General features: G+C 43.9%; 1 protein-coding gene across 1 annotated transcript in view; it reads right to left on the minus strand.

Moving 5' to 3' along the window:
• Window positions 1-13,392: 13,392 nt before the first annotated feature.
• MMP11 (matrix metallopeptidase 11) overlaps window positions 13,393-15,360 on the minus strand; it is a 38,151-nt gene continuing 36,183 nt past the window's right edge. The window contains exon 8 of the mRNA XM_083158405.1: window positions 13,393-14,972. Coding sequence (XP_083014531.1) covers window positions 14,830-14,972 — 143 coding nt within the window. The 3' untranslated portion in view covers window positions 13,393-14,829. The remainder of the gene's footprint in view (window positions 14,973-15,360) is intronic.

Raw genomic sequence — 15,360 nt, forward strand, 5'->3', positions numbered from 1 at the left:
TGGAACTAGACACACCATTTGGGTGGAGCATGACACGCCCCCTCAGTGGGGCACTGTGCAAAATTCTATTACCAAGAGAGAGAGAGAAACATCAATCGACGTATTAGTACATGAAAGTTAATGTACATGAAACTGGTGCCCCAGGGAGATGGGCACCGGGCTGATTGTAGTATAAAAAATAAGACTATTGTGCATTGTTGTGTAACTACAAATCCCAGCAAGCCTGCACCACATGCAGAGACTTGGAGAACCACAAGCAGGGCCGCCACTAGAAATGTTGGGGCCCGGGACTGACCTACAGTCCGGGCCCGCAACGACACAGCGCCATCCCTCCGGCCACCCCCCGCTTGCGTGTGCCCGCCCACCCTCGCAGGACAGCACCCCGCTTCCCCCTACCCCGTCCCCATTACTACCATCACCCGCGTCGTGCATCATCCTCCGGCTCCTTCAGTGTCCACGGTCAGGTCTGGCGTGCACACTGCACAGTACAGCCTGCAGAGCGCCAAGCCCCTCTGTGTCCTAGGCTCGGCTCTCTACAGGCTGCACTGTGTATTGTGCGTGCCTGGCCGCCGGCGCTGGGTGGGGGAGGCTGGATGCGGGTGTGGGCTGTGGGCAGCTGCCCGGGCCCCTCCAGAGACCAGGGCCCGGGACAGCTGTACCCAGGGCACCCCCCTGTCGGCAGCCCTGACCACAAGTCCCAGCATGTGGGGCAAAAAAGGGCCCCCTGGTACTTGTAGTTCTACAACAATGCCAATAGTTAAAAAAAGAAACACACACACAAACCTGAAAGTAATATATTATTACCATACCTCCCAACTGTCCTGCTAAACGCGGGAACGTCACAGTTTTTGGGGATGTTCCCACGTCCCTCCCGCGGCCGGCAGTGTCCCGCTGCGGGGGGGGGGGGCAGTTGGGAGTCCTACCCCCAATCTGACAGAATAGCCGTTGTGCGCACAGAGTCTATTCAGAGGTGCAGTGGCTGAGAACGGAGGTGCGGCCCTAATTTACTTACGTCGCACCCTCATTTGCATACACCACACCCCTTTTTGGATACTGTCCCTATTCATCCCATGGAAAAGTTGGGAGGTATGCTATTACTATTATTATTATGCAAGGGTTGGAGAATCAGCCTCAGGACTGTGTTATGCAGTGGAAGGGTACACTTTGATGAATAGATGAGTTTTCAGTGTATATAATTTATACTAAATAAATTTAAACATTCATTGTTTAACTTGGCCCCTCGCCTGCTCTCAGCCCTTTATCCCCATCATGAGCCCCTCATCACCACCCTCAGTTACTCATTACTTCATCACCCTCTGAAGCCACTAATCACAATGCTGAGCTCCAAATCCCCCTCCTCATCCCCTCATCACCATCTTCAACTTCTCATCAATATCCTCAACCACTTATCACCATCCTTAACTCTTATCATCACCATCCTCAGCCCCTCATCACCATTTGCAACCCCCATCACATCCTCAGTTTCTCATCACCTTCCTCAGTCCTGCATTAATATACTCAGCCCCTCATCACCATTCTCAACCTCTCATCACCATCCTCAACTCTTCACCATCATTCTCAGTCCTCATCACCATTCTCAGCCCATCAGCATCCTACTCAGCTCCTCATCACCACCCTCAGCACTTCTTCACCAATCCTTAACACGCATTTCTCAGCTCCTCATTACCATCCTCAGCTACTCATTACATCCTCACCTCCTCATCATCCTCCTGAACCCCTTGTCAATGTCCTCTGCACCTCATTGCCATCCTCAACCCCTCATCACCGATCTCAGCCGCTTTTCACCATCTTAAAAAGCTTTGATACAGTATGTACAGTAAGTGATGCTATAGTCTAATATTTGGCTTGTAAAATCAAGCAGACATTCAATAATGTTGATTAATATTGTTGATTATCATCATGATCATAAACATTTATCTATGTGGCTCCATAGATTCAAGAGGTCTGGGTAGTCATCACACAGATATGAATACAAGCATGAATACAATAAACATAATAACAGTTACATGAATGCAATTACGTAGATAGAAAAATATGGCAGAGAGCACTAATGAGGCTCTGGTTAATGAGGTAAATGTTTCCCGTCCAAGACCACCAGGCACTGTGGAATGTTATTTCATACTGTAAAACTGAGAGTAGACATACATGTTTAAGAACAAAGTAAATGTTGGGAAATTGTATTTCTTCGACCCCACCACCAATCGATTTAATATTTTTGTCCATCATATTATTCCCAGCATTATACACTAAGCAGAGTATCTCTGCACATGAGAGTGATTCACATACATTATCCCACAACAGAGAATCCTCACATTATGGCAACCAATACAGATTTGCATGAAAGCCAACGTTATTACACTTTCACTTAATACACAGAACTAAGGGCCCAATTCAGACTAATAATTCTAGGCAACATGTCTACCAGTACGAAGAGTAAAAATGTACCCCCACCCCCCATAGCCACTTTAAAAATAAAGGATTTGCACGCCTATGATGTGCACATACCAGAAAGGGTGTGTGGACTTGCAAAAAGGGTGGGGCCTTGCTGCAGTGGGTGTGGCTTGCAGGAAAAGACTACCATATACCCACATACTTGCCTACTTTGAAAAATAGTTTCAGGGAGATTACAGCTCACACTCTAATGCAAGGTGCAGTTGAGGGGCGTGTCACAATACACATAAGGGGCGTGTCTGTCTCCACCTTTAGGCATAGCTATTGCCACCCAGGGTGTCCTGCAGTGAAAACTTTAAGTACAGAGTGCAATACTGACTACACAATCACATCGCACCTACATCACATGGCAAGGCAACACACCGGCATCACGCCTACATTACATGGAAAGGCTTCAAACCAACATCACACACATTACATGGCAAGGCTACACACTGGCATTACATTTACATTACATGGCAAGGCTATACACCGGCATCACACTTACATCACATGGCAAGGCTACACACTGACATCACACCTACATTACATGGCAAGGCTACAGACCGGAATCACACCAACACCTTATGACAATGCCAGGGGCGTAACTATAGCACCGCAGCCCCCGCCACCGCGGGGGGGCGCTGTGCATGTGGGGGCGCCGGGGGCTGCGGTGCTATAGTTACCCCCCCCCCCCCCAATCCCCCGCAGACTTACGTATCTTGCTGGTCCCGGCGGCTCTGTTCTTCTGATGAGGACCACAACAAAATGGCCGCCCCCATATAGCAAACAGTTCTCTGAAACTGTCTGCTGTACGGGGGCGGCCATTTTGTGGTGGTCCTCAGCAGATGAACGGACGGAGCGGCCGGGACCAGCGCGATAGGTAAGACTGCGGGGGAGGGGGTTAGCATAGGCGACGGGGCGGCCAGGGGGGTGCTCGACGGGGCGGCGGCGGGGGGTGGGTATGGGCGCCCCCCCCTAACGGCGGGGGGGCGCCCAAAACGTAGCTACGCCACTGGACAATGCTATACACCTACATTACACGGCAGTATTATACACCTACATTGGGGTAGGGTAGATTGTCGAGTTGTCAACAGTTATGGAGATATCAGGATGGTAACTGTTCTTGGCTGATGGAAATATAAGTAATTCTGTTTTGAAATTATTGAGTTTGAGGTGGCGAGAAGACATCCAGGATGAGATGGCAGAGAGACATTCAAAAGACTCGGCCCAAGTGCGGAATTGATAGATAGATAGATTTGAGTATCATCCGCATACAAGTGATACTGAAATCCGAAAGAGCTGATTAGTTTACCAAGAGATGAGGTATAGATTGAGAAAAGCAGAGGACCTAAAACTAAACCCTGTGGAACTCAAACTGACAGAGGTAGTGAAGAGGAGATCGAGTCAGAGAAGCGAACACTGAAAGAGCGATCAGATAGGTAAGATGAGAACCAGGAAAGGGCTGTATCATTAAGACCTAGGGAGTGCAGTGTTTGCATGAGAAGAGTGTGATCAACAGTGTCAAATGCAGCAGAAAGATCTAGAAGAATAAGTAGTGAGTAATGGTCTTTAGACTTGGCAGTTATCAGATCATTCACCACTTTAGTCAGTGCTGTCTCAGTGGAGTGTTGGTAACGAAAGCCTGACTGAAGTGGGTCTAATAGGGTGTGAGAGTTAAGAAAGTGTGTGAGGCGATAGTAGCTTGGAGAGGCATGGGAGCTGCGAGATAGGACGATAGAGTTAGTTTCAGAATGGGAGTAATCACTGCATGTTTGAACAGAGAAGGAAAAGTTCCAGTAGCAAAAGGAGATAGAGTTTTAATGACTTGTGCAGGTATAGGATCAAGAGGAAAGGTAGTAGAGTAGGAGGATAGGAAGTGTGTGGATACTTCCTTTTCAATTGTGTGCTCAAATGAAGAGAAAGTACCAGAAGGTTCAGGTGGGGAAGAAAGTGGGTTAGAGGTTGTGAAAGAGCATACCATTCAACTCTGGTGTTAGCAATCTCGTCCTAAAAGTAGGAGGCAAGTTCTTGTGCACTAATGGTAGCTGGTGGGAGGAGGAGAGGCATGGTACAAAAGAGACTTACATGTATTAAAAAGTCACTTAGGCTTGGTGGCATGAGAAGAGATGATAGATTGGAAGTACGTTTGGAGATGAGGAAAAGTAGATGAAGGAGAATAATGAAAAGTAAAGGGTGAGAGAGTTGTATGGGTAAATGGGAACAAGAAAGAAGTCTTCTGAGGAAGCTGCCACACGACTTTGAGAAACACGTCAAGAGAACGGGGGCTTTTAGCTGCGTCATCTATTCACCCACTGAATGAATTTCAGACCACCCTCCCCAAAAATCCTACTAAGGAGCCCGTACATTACCGTGACCCAACCCGAAGTTTCCGGTACACCTGCTCTGCCCGGCTGTTCCATCTACAATCAGCATACGTGAGTTCCGTCATAAGGCGGTGGACGTCAGCTCCTGGCACCTGCGGTTAGAGCCGAAAGGGCTCCCACTAGACGGGAGGTACAGATGAGAGCCAGCCACGCTGCATCACACAATTTTGACTTCAAACGGGGACTTGAGCCACAGGATAATTATAGCGGAGTCGGATCATCCATGGTAACTATTTGTATTTGGCTCATCATAATTGTAAATATAGATTGTAAGCTCCACTGGGCAGTGAATGTTCAAATATTTATTTTATTTATTTATTTATTAACAGGTTCTTATATAGCGCACACATATTCCACAGCGCTTTACAGACAATATTTGAACATCAGTCCCTGCCCCAATAGAGCTTACAATCTATATACCTTTTGACTGTCGACCTTTTGACCCTGTCGACATTTTCATTGTCGACCTTTGGACCGTGGTGACCTTTTGACTCTCAAGCAATAGAGGTCGACCTTATAACTGTTGACCTAGAGTCAATCTATGATGAGTCTGGATACCCTATCACTACTGTAGCTAGAGGATTGCACACTTCCTTTAGTGTGGGTAAGTTTATTAGTACTATGTACCTGCTGAGGACGGTTAGAGATCCAACAAATGTTGAAGAAAAACATATATACTTTAGCAAATGTTGAAGAAAAACATATATACTTTAGCAAACCCTGCAGTGCATATTTTTGCTCAATACTCCTGGATGATATATATACATATATATATATATATATATATATATATATATATATATATATATATATATATATATATATATACCATCCAATTTGTGTCATCACTCCGCAGAGATCAGCAACAACAGGTGCCTTCCAATATGTTCAATATACAGTCCATAGGAGGGAGGCACTCAGACATCAATGAAGCAGTAAAAAGGCTATATTAGCACCAATACAGCTTTTTTACCGCTTAATTGATGTCTGAATGCCTCCTTCCTATGGACTATATACAGTACATCTTTGTAATGCATAATGTGCTTGGATTTGTAAGCCAATACAGCTATTTGTTTAAAGTACAGTATATTACCCAGCAGGGCTGGCGATAGAAATCTTGAGGCTCATGGTTTTTGGAGGCCTCTATCCCTCCACCAGTAGGTGCTGGCCAATCGGACACTGGCACATTCCCCTTCTTTTTCTCCAGCCCCAGTCCTGTTTTTTTAACCTCCATCCACTGTATCACTCATCCTCGTTTTTGTGTCTCTCCAGAACCATCCCTGTGTCTCCAGCCTCATTCCCCCTTTACATCTGCAGCTATCTAGCCTGTGTTTCAGCTCCACCCAGTGTTTCTCAGCCTACCATCCCATGTACCTCTCAGCCCCACAGACATAGCTCTCCGGCTTCCTCCTGAAACGGCTTACTTCTGTCCGGGGAAATGCGTTGAGCACTTTATACACCACCAACTGGGACTTTCCCATCCATTGCCTGCTTGCTCTGAGACAAACCACTGTTTACTGGACTTTGCATATGGGACTGTTGCCTTGTTCCTAATTAACCAGCCCAAGTGGATTACAATTGCAAGGATTCCAGAGCTCCTATGAATACCAAGTGCACAATATGGAATACAAAAGAGACCTTTCTACAGGTGGGACATACATTTCTTACCATCTTCTTCAAACTTCAGCAGTCATTAATAGACTTAATAGTAATAAGTCAATATTAATCAAAATACTATTTGTCCAGTTTAAACTGTGTTATTCCATATCAATATACAGCAAATACAGCTCTATTTTTATTATGTTTCAATAATACTAATTTCTATTGTGGTATATATTTTAAGTGTTTATATAGTTTTTTCTTACAAATTATATATATATACTTTTAAAATAGAATCGTCTTGTTATCATTCAGCCAGCGCTGGCACCTTTCTCTTTTTTTCCAGTTAACCATGTCTTTCAGCTGTATCATTCTCTTTCTCTCCATTGTTCTTCTCCATTCCCCCATGTCACTATAACTCAGGGTTGCCGACTTTCAAGCCAGGAGAGGGGACGCGGATTACTGCACATGTGTTCCGCGTCCCCTCGCCACGCTTCGGGCTCGGTGGCTCGCTGCGCTCGCCACACTTTTTAAAATCAACTCCACGCCGACATGGATAGTGGGGGTAAGAACAGGTCGGGAGGACACGTAACGCGTCCCCTCACCACGCTTCAGGCTGGGGTGGATACTGGGGGTTTGATAATGCCTCCTTTATTGTGCATAGGACGCACTTGCGTCCGCATACCCCCTTTATGCATGAGGCACACGTGCTAATAATTACTGAGACGTAGGAGCATCAGAGAAGCACCTGCGTCTAAGACAGCTGGAGCGCCTCTCCGCCGGCGCCCGCATGATCCTTTCTCAGCTGGCATCGGCCAGCGCAGGGGATCTGGCGGTTACTGGCGCTGTGTGAGAGGCGCTCACTAGGCTTGGTATGGACAGAGCCAAGGATGCCGGGGACAGAGTCGGGCTGCCGTGGAGTCATTACGCTAACTATGCTAGGCAGCCTTTGGACTACGCTGACAGCGTAGCTTAGCCTACTCCTGCGTTTATATGCTAATTGGGCGCCCGGCTAATACACAAGTACCCATTCGCCTTTTATTATAAAGGATCTGCTATAGAGTGGGTCATCACAGTAGCTAAAAGGAATAAATGAAAATAGGTACATAAGCATTCTAAAAAAAACAATGTTTATTACAGATCATATAAAAGTTTATATACAACACTTAAGCATAACAAATTCACATTGCTTATTTAAGTAACAACCTACAACATAACACTGCATAATGGCTCGATTTTTTTTGTACAGGGATACAATATAAGGCCACCTTCTGAAATATTCCTAGAATTTCAGTGCTCTGTCCAATAAGCAAATGATCATTATTTAACCAATAGCAAGGCTAAACTGATACTCCAGACATATAACACTATGAAGACATTTTGCACTTGTGTATTTCAGACATAACAATACCAGAATAAATTAATTATAGCTGAGACACATGAGTAATACCTGACGAGTGTGGTATGGCGATCTGACAGTCGGGATTACGATGGTCATTAGACCAATGTTGGAATCCCAACTGCCAGTACTCTGACAGCAGGGAGAGTGCAAAAAAGCCCCTTGTTGCACTCGCTACGCTGCAGGCTCGGTGGCTTGCCACAGGTTCTATTCTCCCTCTATGGGGTTGTGGACCCCCACGAGGGAGAATAGCCTCTGTAAATTAGGTTTTTAACAGTCGGGATTCTGACGTCGGTCTACTGACCGCCGGAATCCCGACTGTCGGGAGGTCATCTGGCACGCATACCTGAAAATGCTTGTGCACCCTGCTTGTTCTATATGAACGATTTAGATTTGTGAAGTTGCCTCCTTACCAATTACATGCAGATCTTATCAAATGGCTGTGGTCTCTACAGAAATGAAAGAATGCATGCAAGTGCAATGAATGCCATCACACCCTGCACCCAACCCCACTGTGCCACAGATCAGGACTTTATTCCTGATTGAAGGAGAGTTGGGAGATGATGAGTGCCCCTTCAATGCTTTATGTAATGTGGTGGACGGGTAGAAAACTGGTGGCACACCTCAATGTGACATAGCCACACCCTGTGTAGCATGACCACACCTCTTTCTCGGGACCCACACTGAACCAAAAGTTGGCAAGTATATTTGCCTTGTAAGAGAAAAATGTATTACAGTATTTCTTTTCTGTTCATTGTTTGTTGAACAAAATGCAGATGTCCCTATTCCTATTAGCACACACAATTAGACACTCTCTACAGTACTTTTTGAAGTGCCTCCATGTAGATATTTTAAAACAACCACACAGCCAACTGCAAGATTACATCTACTACAGGAATACACATTCTTTGTGCCTGATTTAGTGTTTCTACAGGAATACAAATGTGGCTTCAAAGTCCTTTTGGAACCATCTATTTTATTTTATTTTAAATGTATCTCTTAAAATCCTGCTAATTAAAGCCTCAATTACATCTTAAATTGCCCCAGGTTGCCTTTATTTCATTTATCCCATTTGTACATTTTTAAACTTCTCTTTACATTTGTTACAGCATATAAACAAATGTGCTTTCCTGTGATAGGATGATGCTAAAGGGGTCTTAATCGATGTAGCATATGAAATCATATACAAAACTGGCGGCTCCAGAGGAGGGGCCGCAGCACAGTTCAAAATTCAAATAGGGGAGACACAACCAACTGCCATTCCACACTGGCTCACTGCATACTTACCTACTTTTGAAAACTAGTTTCAGGGAGATTATAGTTGGAAATAGAATTTTGCAAAGCACCCCAAAGGGCGTGTCTAGTTCCATATATGGAGATATTGTGAACGTGGCACCTAAAAGCGTGGGTGTGTACTGCTACATCTGAGAGGAGTCTTTTAAAATGACTTATATCCAAATGTAGATGAGCCCCAAAGCAGTTAGTAAGAGCTACTATACTTGCTAAAGTGCTGGGAAATGGTGCTGATGATTCAATGTAAATGTATCTCTCTCTCATTCCTTTTTCCCAAAAAAATTTGGTCTAGGTGAAATGAGGGAGATTGCTAGACTAATGAGGGAGAGCAGGAGATTGCTGCTATTTCAGGGACTCTCCTGCGGAATGCAGGACGGTAGGCAACTATGGCTCACTGGCTATTTCTATTTTGAACTGTCCTGCTGCAGCCCCACCTCTGGAGCCGCACTGAAATTCAGTACATTGCCCCTTTGAACATGTTTAAAAATAAAATCATTTTTGTGACTAAAAAGGTCCATGGTTAAACCAGGAATGCCCACACATCCAAAATGCGCCATTAACACCCCAAGAAACAGCATTTGCATTTTTACATATGTAACGCATTGTTTGCTTTATGCTGTTTTATGTTGTCCACTTTTGGGTAAAGCCCATGGGTTTGGGAAGGAGTGGATTCATACAGTGCGATTATATGGCTGGGATAAAGGTGTTCCTTGGAAAGTACAAAGCAGACATACAGGTGCTATTTTGTTAAATAGAGATAAAGGGCCTAATTCAATCGGTGGATGCAGTAGTGATGTCAGACTTAATCGGCAGGTGTTTTCAGTCTGTGCATGCACCGTGATGGTTCCACTCAAGTTAGCCAGAATCGCACCGTGCGTACACTGCGGGTGACATTGTCGCTATCTCCTGGCGATATAAACAGTGGCTAAATCGGCATACTCAAAATCACCCATGGGTTTAGCCAAAATCTGCTTAATCAAAATTGCCTGTGTCTGTGTGTACACCCCTTTTCACTTTGCAATGCTCACATCTTGAGATATTTCCACCTCTGGGTACACTGAACAATGAACTTACATTTAACTGTCCTTAAGAACACTCCATAACTGACACCCATTAGAGAAAAGTCATCATACAAGCAATTCAATTATACTTGTAATATCAATGTAATCTAGGTTTACATTCAAGCAACATGGATGCTCTCGTATACAATGAGAACATTAGACTTAAGTAACTGATTTCTTGCTTGCTTGCATATTTATTTATTTTGTGTTATTAATCTCTTGATTTGAGGTCTACTGCAGCAAAATAGGTGTTTCGCTGTTTTGTGTGCATTTCTAAGAATAAAAATCAATGAGGGATGGGGCAGAGAAAACTAGACCAGCTTTCCTAGGTTAGTCACTTTTTCTGAATAATAACGCTGCTGCTCTTTAAGACTTATCTCACATACCTGTGTGCAGAGTTACTGATATGCAACACTAATAGGCAATGCAGAAATGATCTGCTAGAGATTATTCCCCAGGCACAAACCACTACTATTAAGGTTACTGGGTGGAGGTAATCTTCATTAAAAAATTTTTTGGAATGGAATGTATTTGGTTAAGGTATGAGTGGTATGTGACCCCCTTCAATGAACACAGTGCTCTAAGGAATACCTAAATAAATTACTACATTTTTTTTTCTGCAGACACCATTTTTTTGCCTCTATTTTGCCTCTTCCACAATGGAAGTGTAACTATGATAATTAGATTAGATTTTTTGATAAAACGATTGCTCATATACTGTATTAGCTGTTTGTTTTCTGAATGGGTTGTATTATTCATCTAGAACAATGGTTCTCACTTGCCAATATAGATGCCATGATTGATTACTGAATGTCGGACTGGCCCACATGGGCACAAGGGGAAACCCCCCCTCCCCAGGTGGGCACCACTGCGCCCCCTCCCCATCTCTAATTATAGGGATCAGGTTCCAGACTGTGCACATGAATTATCATACACTGCACAGGACTATGGTGTATCTTCTCTTCTTAATCTGGTACATTATCAGGAATGCACTACTAATATTTACAATATTTTACTATACTTTTTACTCTCTAATAGTTAGCCACACCCCCTCTGGAGACTGGCCCCACCCCTAAAGTGGACCCCTATAACTTCAGTCCCCAGAGTGCCCTTCATGCCTCAGTCTGACACGGTCTACAAGACCCCCACCACATCATGTAGGTGGGGGAGAACCCTGATTTTTTTGGGGGGTAGTCCAGTGTACCCCCGGTAGAGTGAGCTGATTTCCTGCATCGCGACCATTTCCTAGTGATGTAGGTAGGATGGGAACATAATACCTGGAATTGCGGGTCTGTATGGAGGGGGCTTAATGACATGACAAGCTTATTGTTGCTCCCTGAGCTTCTCCAAGAAAATAGTAATCAAATGTCAGCTAATATGCCGTAATTGTGTAATCATGAATGAAAATAATATGTTTGAAGAACAAAGTGAATTATGGCCAATAATACAAATAATCAATAATAAACTCAGTGTTAGCTTATTTTAAATGTTTTCCCTTTTTGGTCATACATTTGTGTGACATCTGTCCTGGCATTGTGACACACACTCATTGCTTGGCACTCTGGTTGCAAATCACACAGCTAGCAATACCCCAGGGGGGCATGTCATTCACATGGACAGGCAACGTTGCTCACGGCTCTAAAATGACACACTTCAGGGGCCACATTGTCAGACTCTATACTCTGCAGACAAGAACAAATCAGTGAAATTATTCCACAAATGGATAAAGTACCATATTCAGACTCATGCAGAGTATTAGGAATCTTGTATCAACTGTTCGTTTTGGTGAGTACTAGTACCTTTTACTTAGTGCCAGTACCTTCATGGGAAATAAAAAGCACTGGCTAAGACAATGTAATCAAAGAAAGAGACACCATTCTGCAAATATAAGACAGTAGGCATTTTAAACTAGGCAATCCAGCAATAAAGCAGGAAGGATCTAATGACTTGAAGGTAAAGCCTATCACACCGATCATTGAGTTATGGGCCCCATACATCAGCAATCACAATTTATGGATTTCCAGATACAGGGATTTTTTGGCCAGATAAATTGATTTTACAATCTATCTGACTTTGCCCACACATTACAGATTTATTTCAGTGATCGGCAGATTTTTCCATCTAAAGGTGCCCATACACTAGTAAGATTTATCTTGAGATCTGGCTGGTTGGAACAAAAACATGGTTATGGATGAGTGACAGTTTGGCAGCTTTCCAGCATTTCCAAGCAAATGGTCAACTGTCATTTGCTCTCATCCATTACCATGTTTTTGTTCCAACCAGCCAGATCTCAAGATAAATCTGCGTGTGTATGGCCACCTTAAAGATTGCATCTTCATATCTGGAAATTGCCCAATCGATTGCTGTTCATAATGTAAATAGATGAAGAAGACGAATTGGGAATGCCCACACATATAAAAAATATCTGCAGATAATACCAGATTATTAAACATGTTTAAAAACCTGATTAAGCAATTGATTGGTGATTTTGATTGGGATTGCCAAAAGGGGGAGCCCACACATCTAAAATTAATTGTGGCAATCATCTCCATATCTGAAAATTGTCACAATTAATTGCTGATGTATGGGGCCCTTTACGTGACTTTAATCAAGTGCTATTAATCCACTAACCAGATCTCTTCTATTATGAATTTTACAGGTCTAGCCTTATCCCCTCAGGTAGGAGATATAAAAATAAAAGAGAACATACATGCTAAAGTGAACACTAAATTATTTTACTCAACAGTGATGAGTGACATGAGTGGTCAGCATCTCACTGTTCTGTGTTGAGCAGGGATGCCAATCACGTGGCATTTTTTCAATCCCGGCATTCAGGATTGAAAAATGCTCAGTCCCTGGATTCCTGAGATTGGCTTCCCTAAGAAAAAAGCTGCCCATCCGCCCTAAACATTTACTCACGAGTGCCAGTGCGTGGGGTGTGGCCGATAGCGGGGCGGGCAGGAAAACAGGTGCGGCTGGCAGGCAGGAGCAGAACAGCGGTGGTGAGGGGGTGGCCAGTGGGCTACCCAGCATTACCTCTGACCACGTCACTCTGTGCAGAGCAGCACAGCCGGACATAAGAGCAGCCGGGCAGCACCTGAGGGGGTGCTCAGATGCTGCCTGGCATAATGCCCGATACACACCAGGACGATGGTGCTCGTGATCGGTTTGTCACAGGAACGTACGAACGCGAAAATGATGTGATCGCGATCCGATCACGACCCCCACCCACTGCAATGGTCGGTTCTGAGATCCTACCTGCAGCAGGTAGGATCTCAGAAAAGACCGACCGACCCGCGGGGCCGTGCATCGGATCAGGATCGCATCAAAAGGACACTGAAATGGCTTGGTGTGTACCCCACATTAGACTGTGCATGCTCAGTCTAATCCTGGAAGTGGAAACTCCAATCCCAGAATTTCAATCCTGGGAATTTTGGGGCCAAATCCCATGATCTCGCCAATCCGGATCCTGGGATTTGCAACCCTAATCTTGAGCCCTTTGTAACCTGAACAACTGAACTTCAAAATTGCTGCATTTTGAACTACTGTACTATAGCCATATTGGTCCCTAATCCGTTTTTTTGATGATTCAGACAAACAACCAGTGGCCAACATTAGGCAGAGGATATATTACACTAATTACTTCAATGTACAGGCTGAGTTATGGCTGAGTTATGCAAACATTTGTAAAAATACAGCATCACACAATGGCTTTACGCTGATATGAAATCATCTGGCAGTTTTAGAGTACATCACATAATATAACAATACAATTAATAAAATGCAATTAGTGAGCATCACGTGGTAACAGTTGCTGTTTCCAGACAGTAAAACACATGAGCAATCCCGTACCACAAACCTCACTAGTCAGTGTCCAGCACTGACAGAGGTATTGGATAGATATAGACGTTAAATAAAAAAAGAAAGGTTTTGTTGTTGTAAATTGTATTAAGATCTTCATTGTTGGCAAGGTCGGATGTTGTTCTCTTTTATGTAGCAATTAATGATTGAATGTATACTTCATGGTCATGCTGCTCAGAGCGCTGTTAGATTTGTCCACTGACTCATGAAGAGCTCCGTAATGCTCTAACAGCGTCTTATTAGTTCAGTGACCCCTAGATGTTGCCAGTAGCATTGACACAGTGCAAAGCAGACTTCTGGAAAATGCAGTAGGCTGTATGCCACAAGATTGAATGCTCTCTTGTTCTCTTCTCTTGTATGACGGCTGAAATCAAAAGATGATGTACATGCCCACATGAACCATTCACTGCTTCCCAGCAAAAATAAACCACATTTATACCCTCGACTTGACGCAATGGTTGTTACAAACCTTCAAATGCTTTACTCACAGACATGTCATGCTACAGTAGGCGTTTTGCCTTCTACCATGTCAATGACTTGCTGTATAGTTGCTTAATAAACAGAGTATATGATGAAGTGACACTGTTCCGGTGTAAGAGAAAGTTGTTACTATACCAAAAGTATCATCAGGCTAAAATCTAATGGAATCTAGTATGGAACCAGGGGTCGCAGAGTTACCTCAAGGCTCTGCCAGAATGCCTGGACACAGAGGTAAAGGAGCGTTGCTGTAAAAAGTCTGTTGGTGAAAAGATTATATTTTCCAGACAGCTGCCCAACTTCATTGTAGTGAGTTGACAGAGGAAGATATCTCTGGGCAGTTGAAAAAATCCTGACTGACCAGACGTGGATAACCCTCTAGTACTCGCACTTGTACTGGATCAAACTTCCAGTAGTATCGTCCCCGCAAAAAGTAGGCAAAACCTATAGAAAGTAAAAGTCAAACGTTGACATAAAAAGTATTACCTCAAAAACATATGATAATGATAATATTCATTAATATTGAACGTAAATATAATCATAAATATTTAAATTGATTGTTGATCTGGGACTGTCTGTAACACATTTAAAAAAACACAATTGAGTACAGTTTGGGCCTGACTCTGATTCACTCGCAAAAGCAAATTCTCTCTCTAATGGACAAAACAACGGCCCTTATTTTGATTGAGTCGGATGGCTCCGAGTGCGGACGGACGGCCAATGGTTGGTGTTTGCGCATGTGCAGAGGCGTATCTGCGCATGTGCGAACGCCTCACACGTACGAACACGGTGTGAAGTCCGTGCAGAAAATGATCATACGGAACCATCCGAG

Source organism: Crinia signifera, chromosome 1, assembly GCF_055691185.1.
Source record: "Crinia signifera chromosome 1, ASM5569118v1, whole genome shotgun sequence".
In the NCBI taxonomy this organism is placed as follows: Eukaryota; Metazoa; Chordata; class Amphibia; order Anura; family Myobatrachidae; genus Crinia; species Crinia signifera.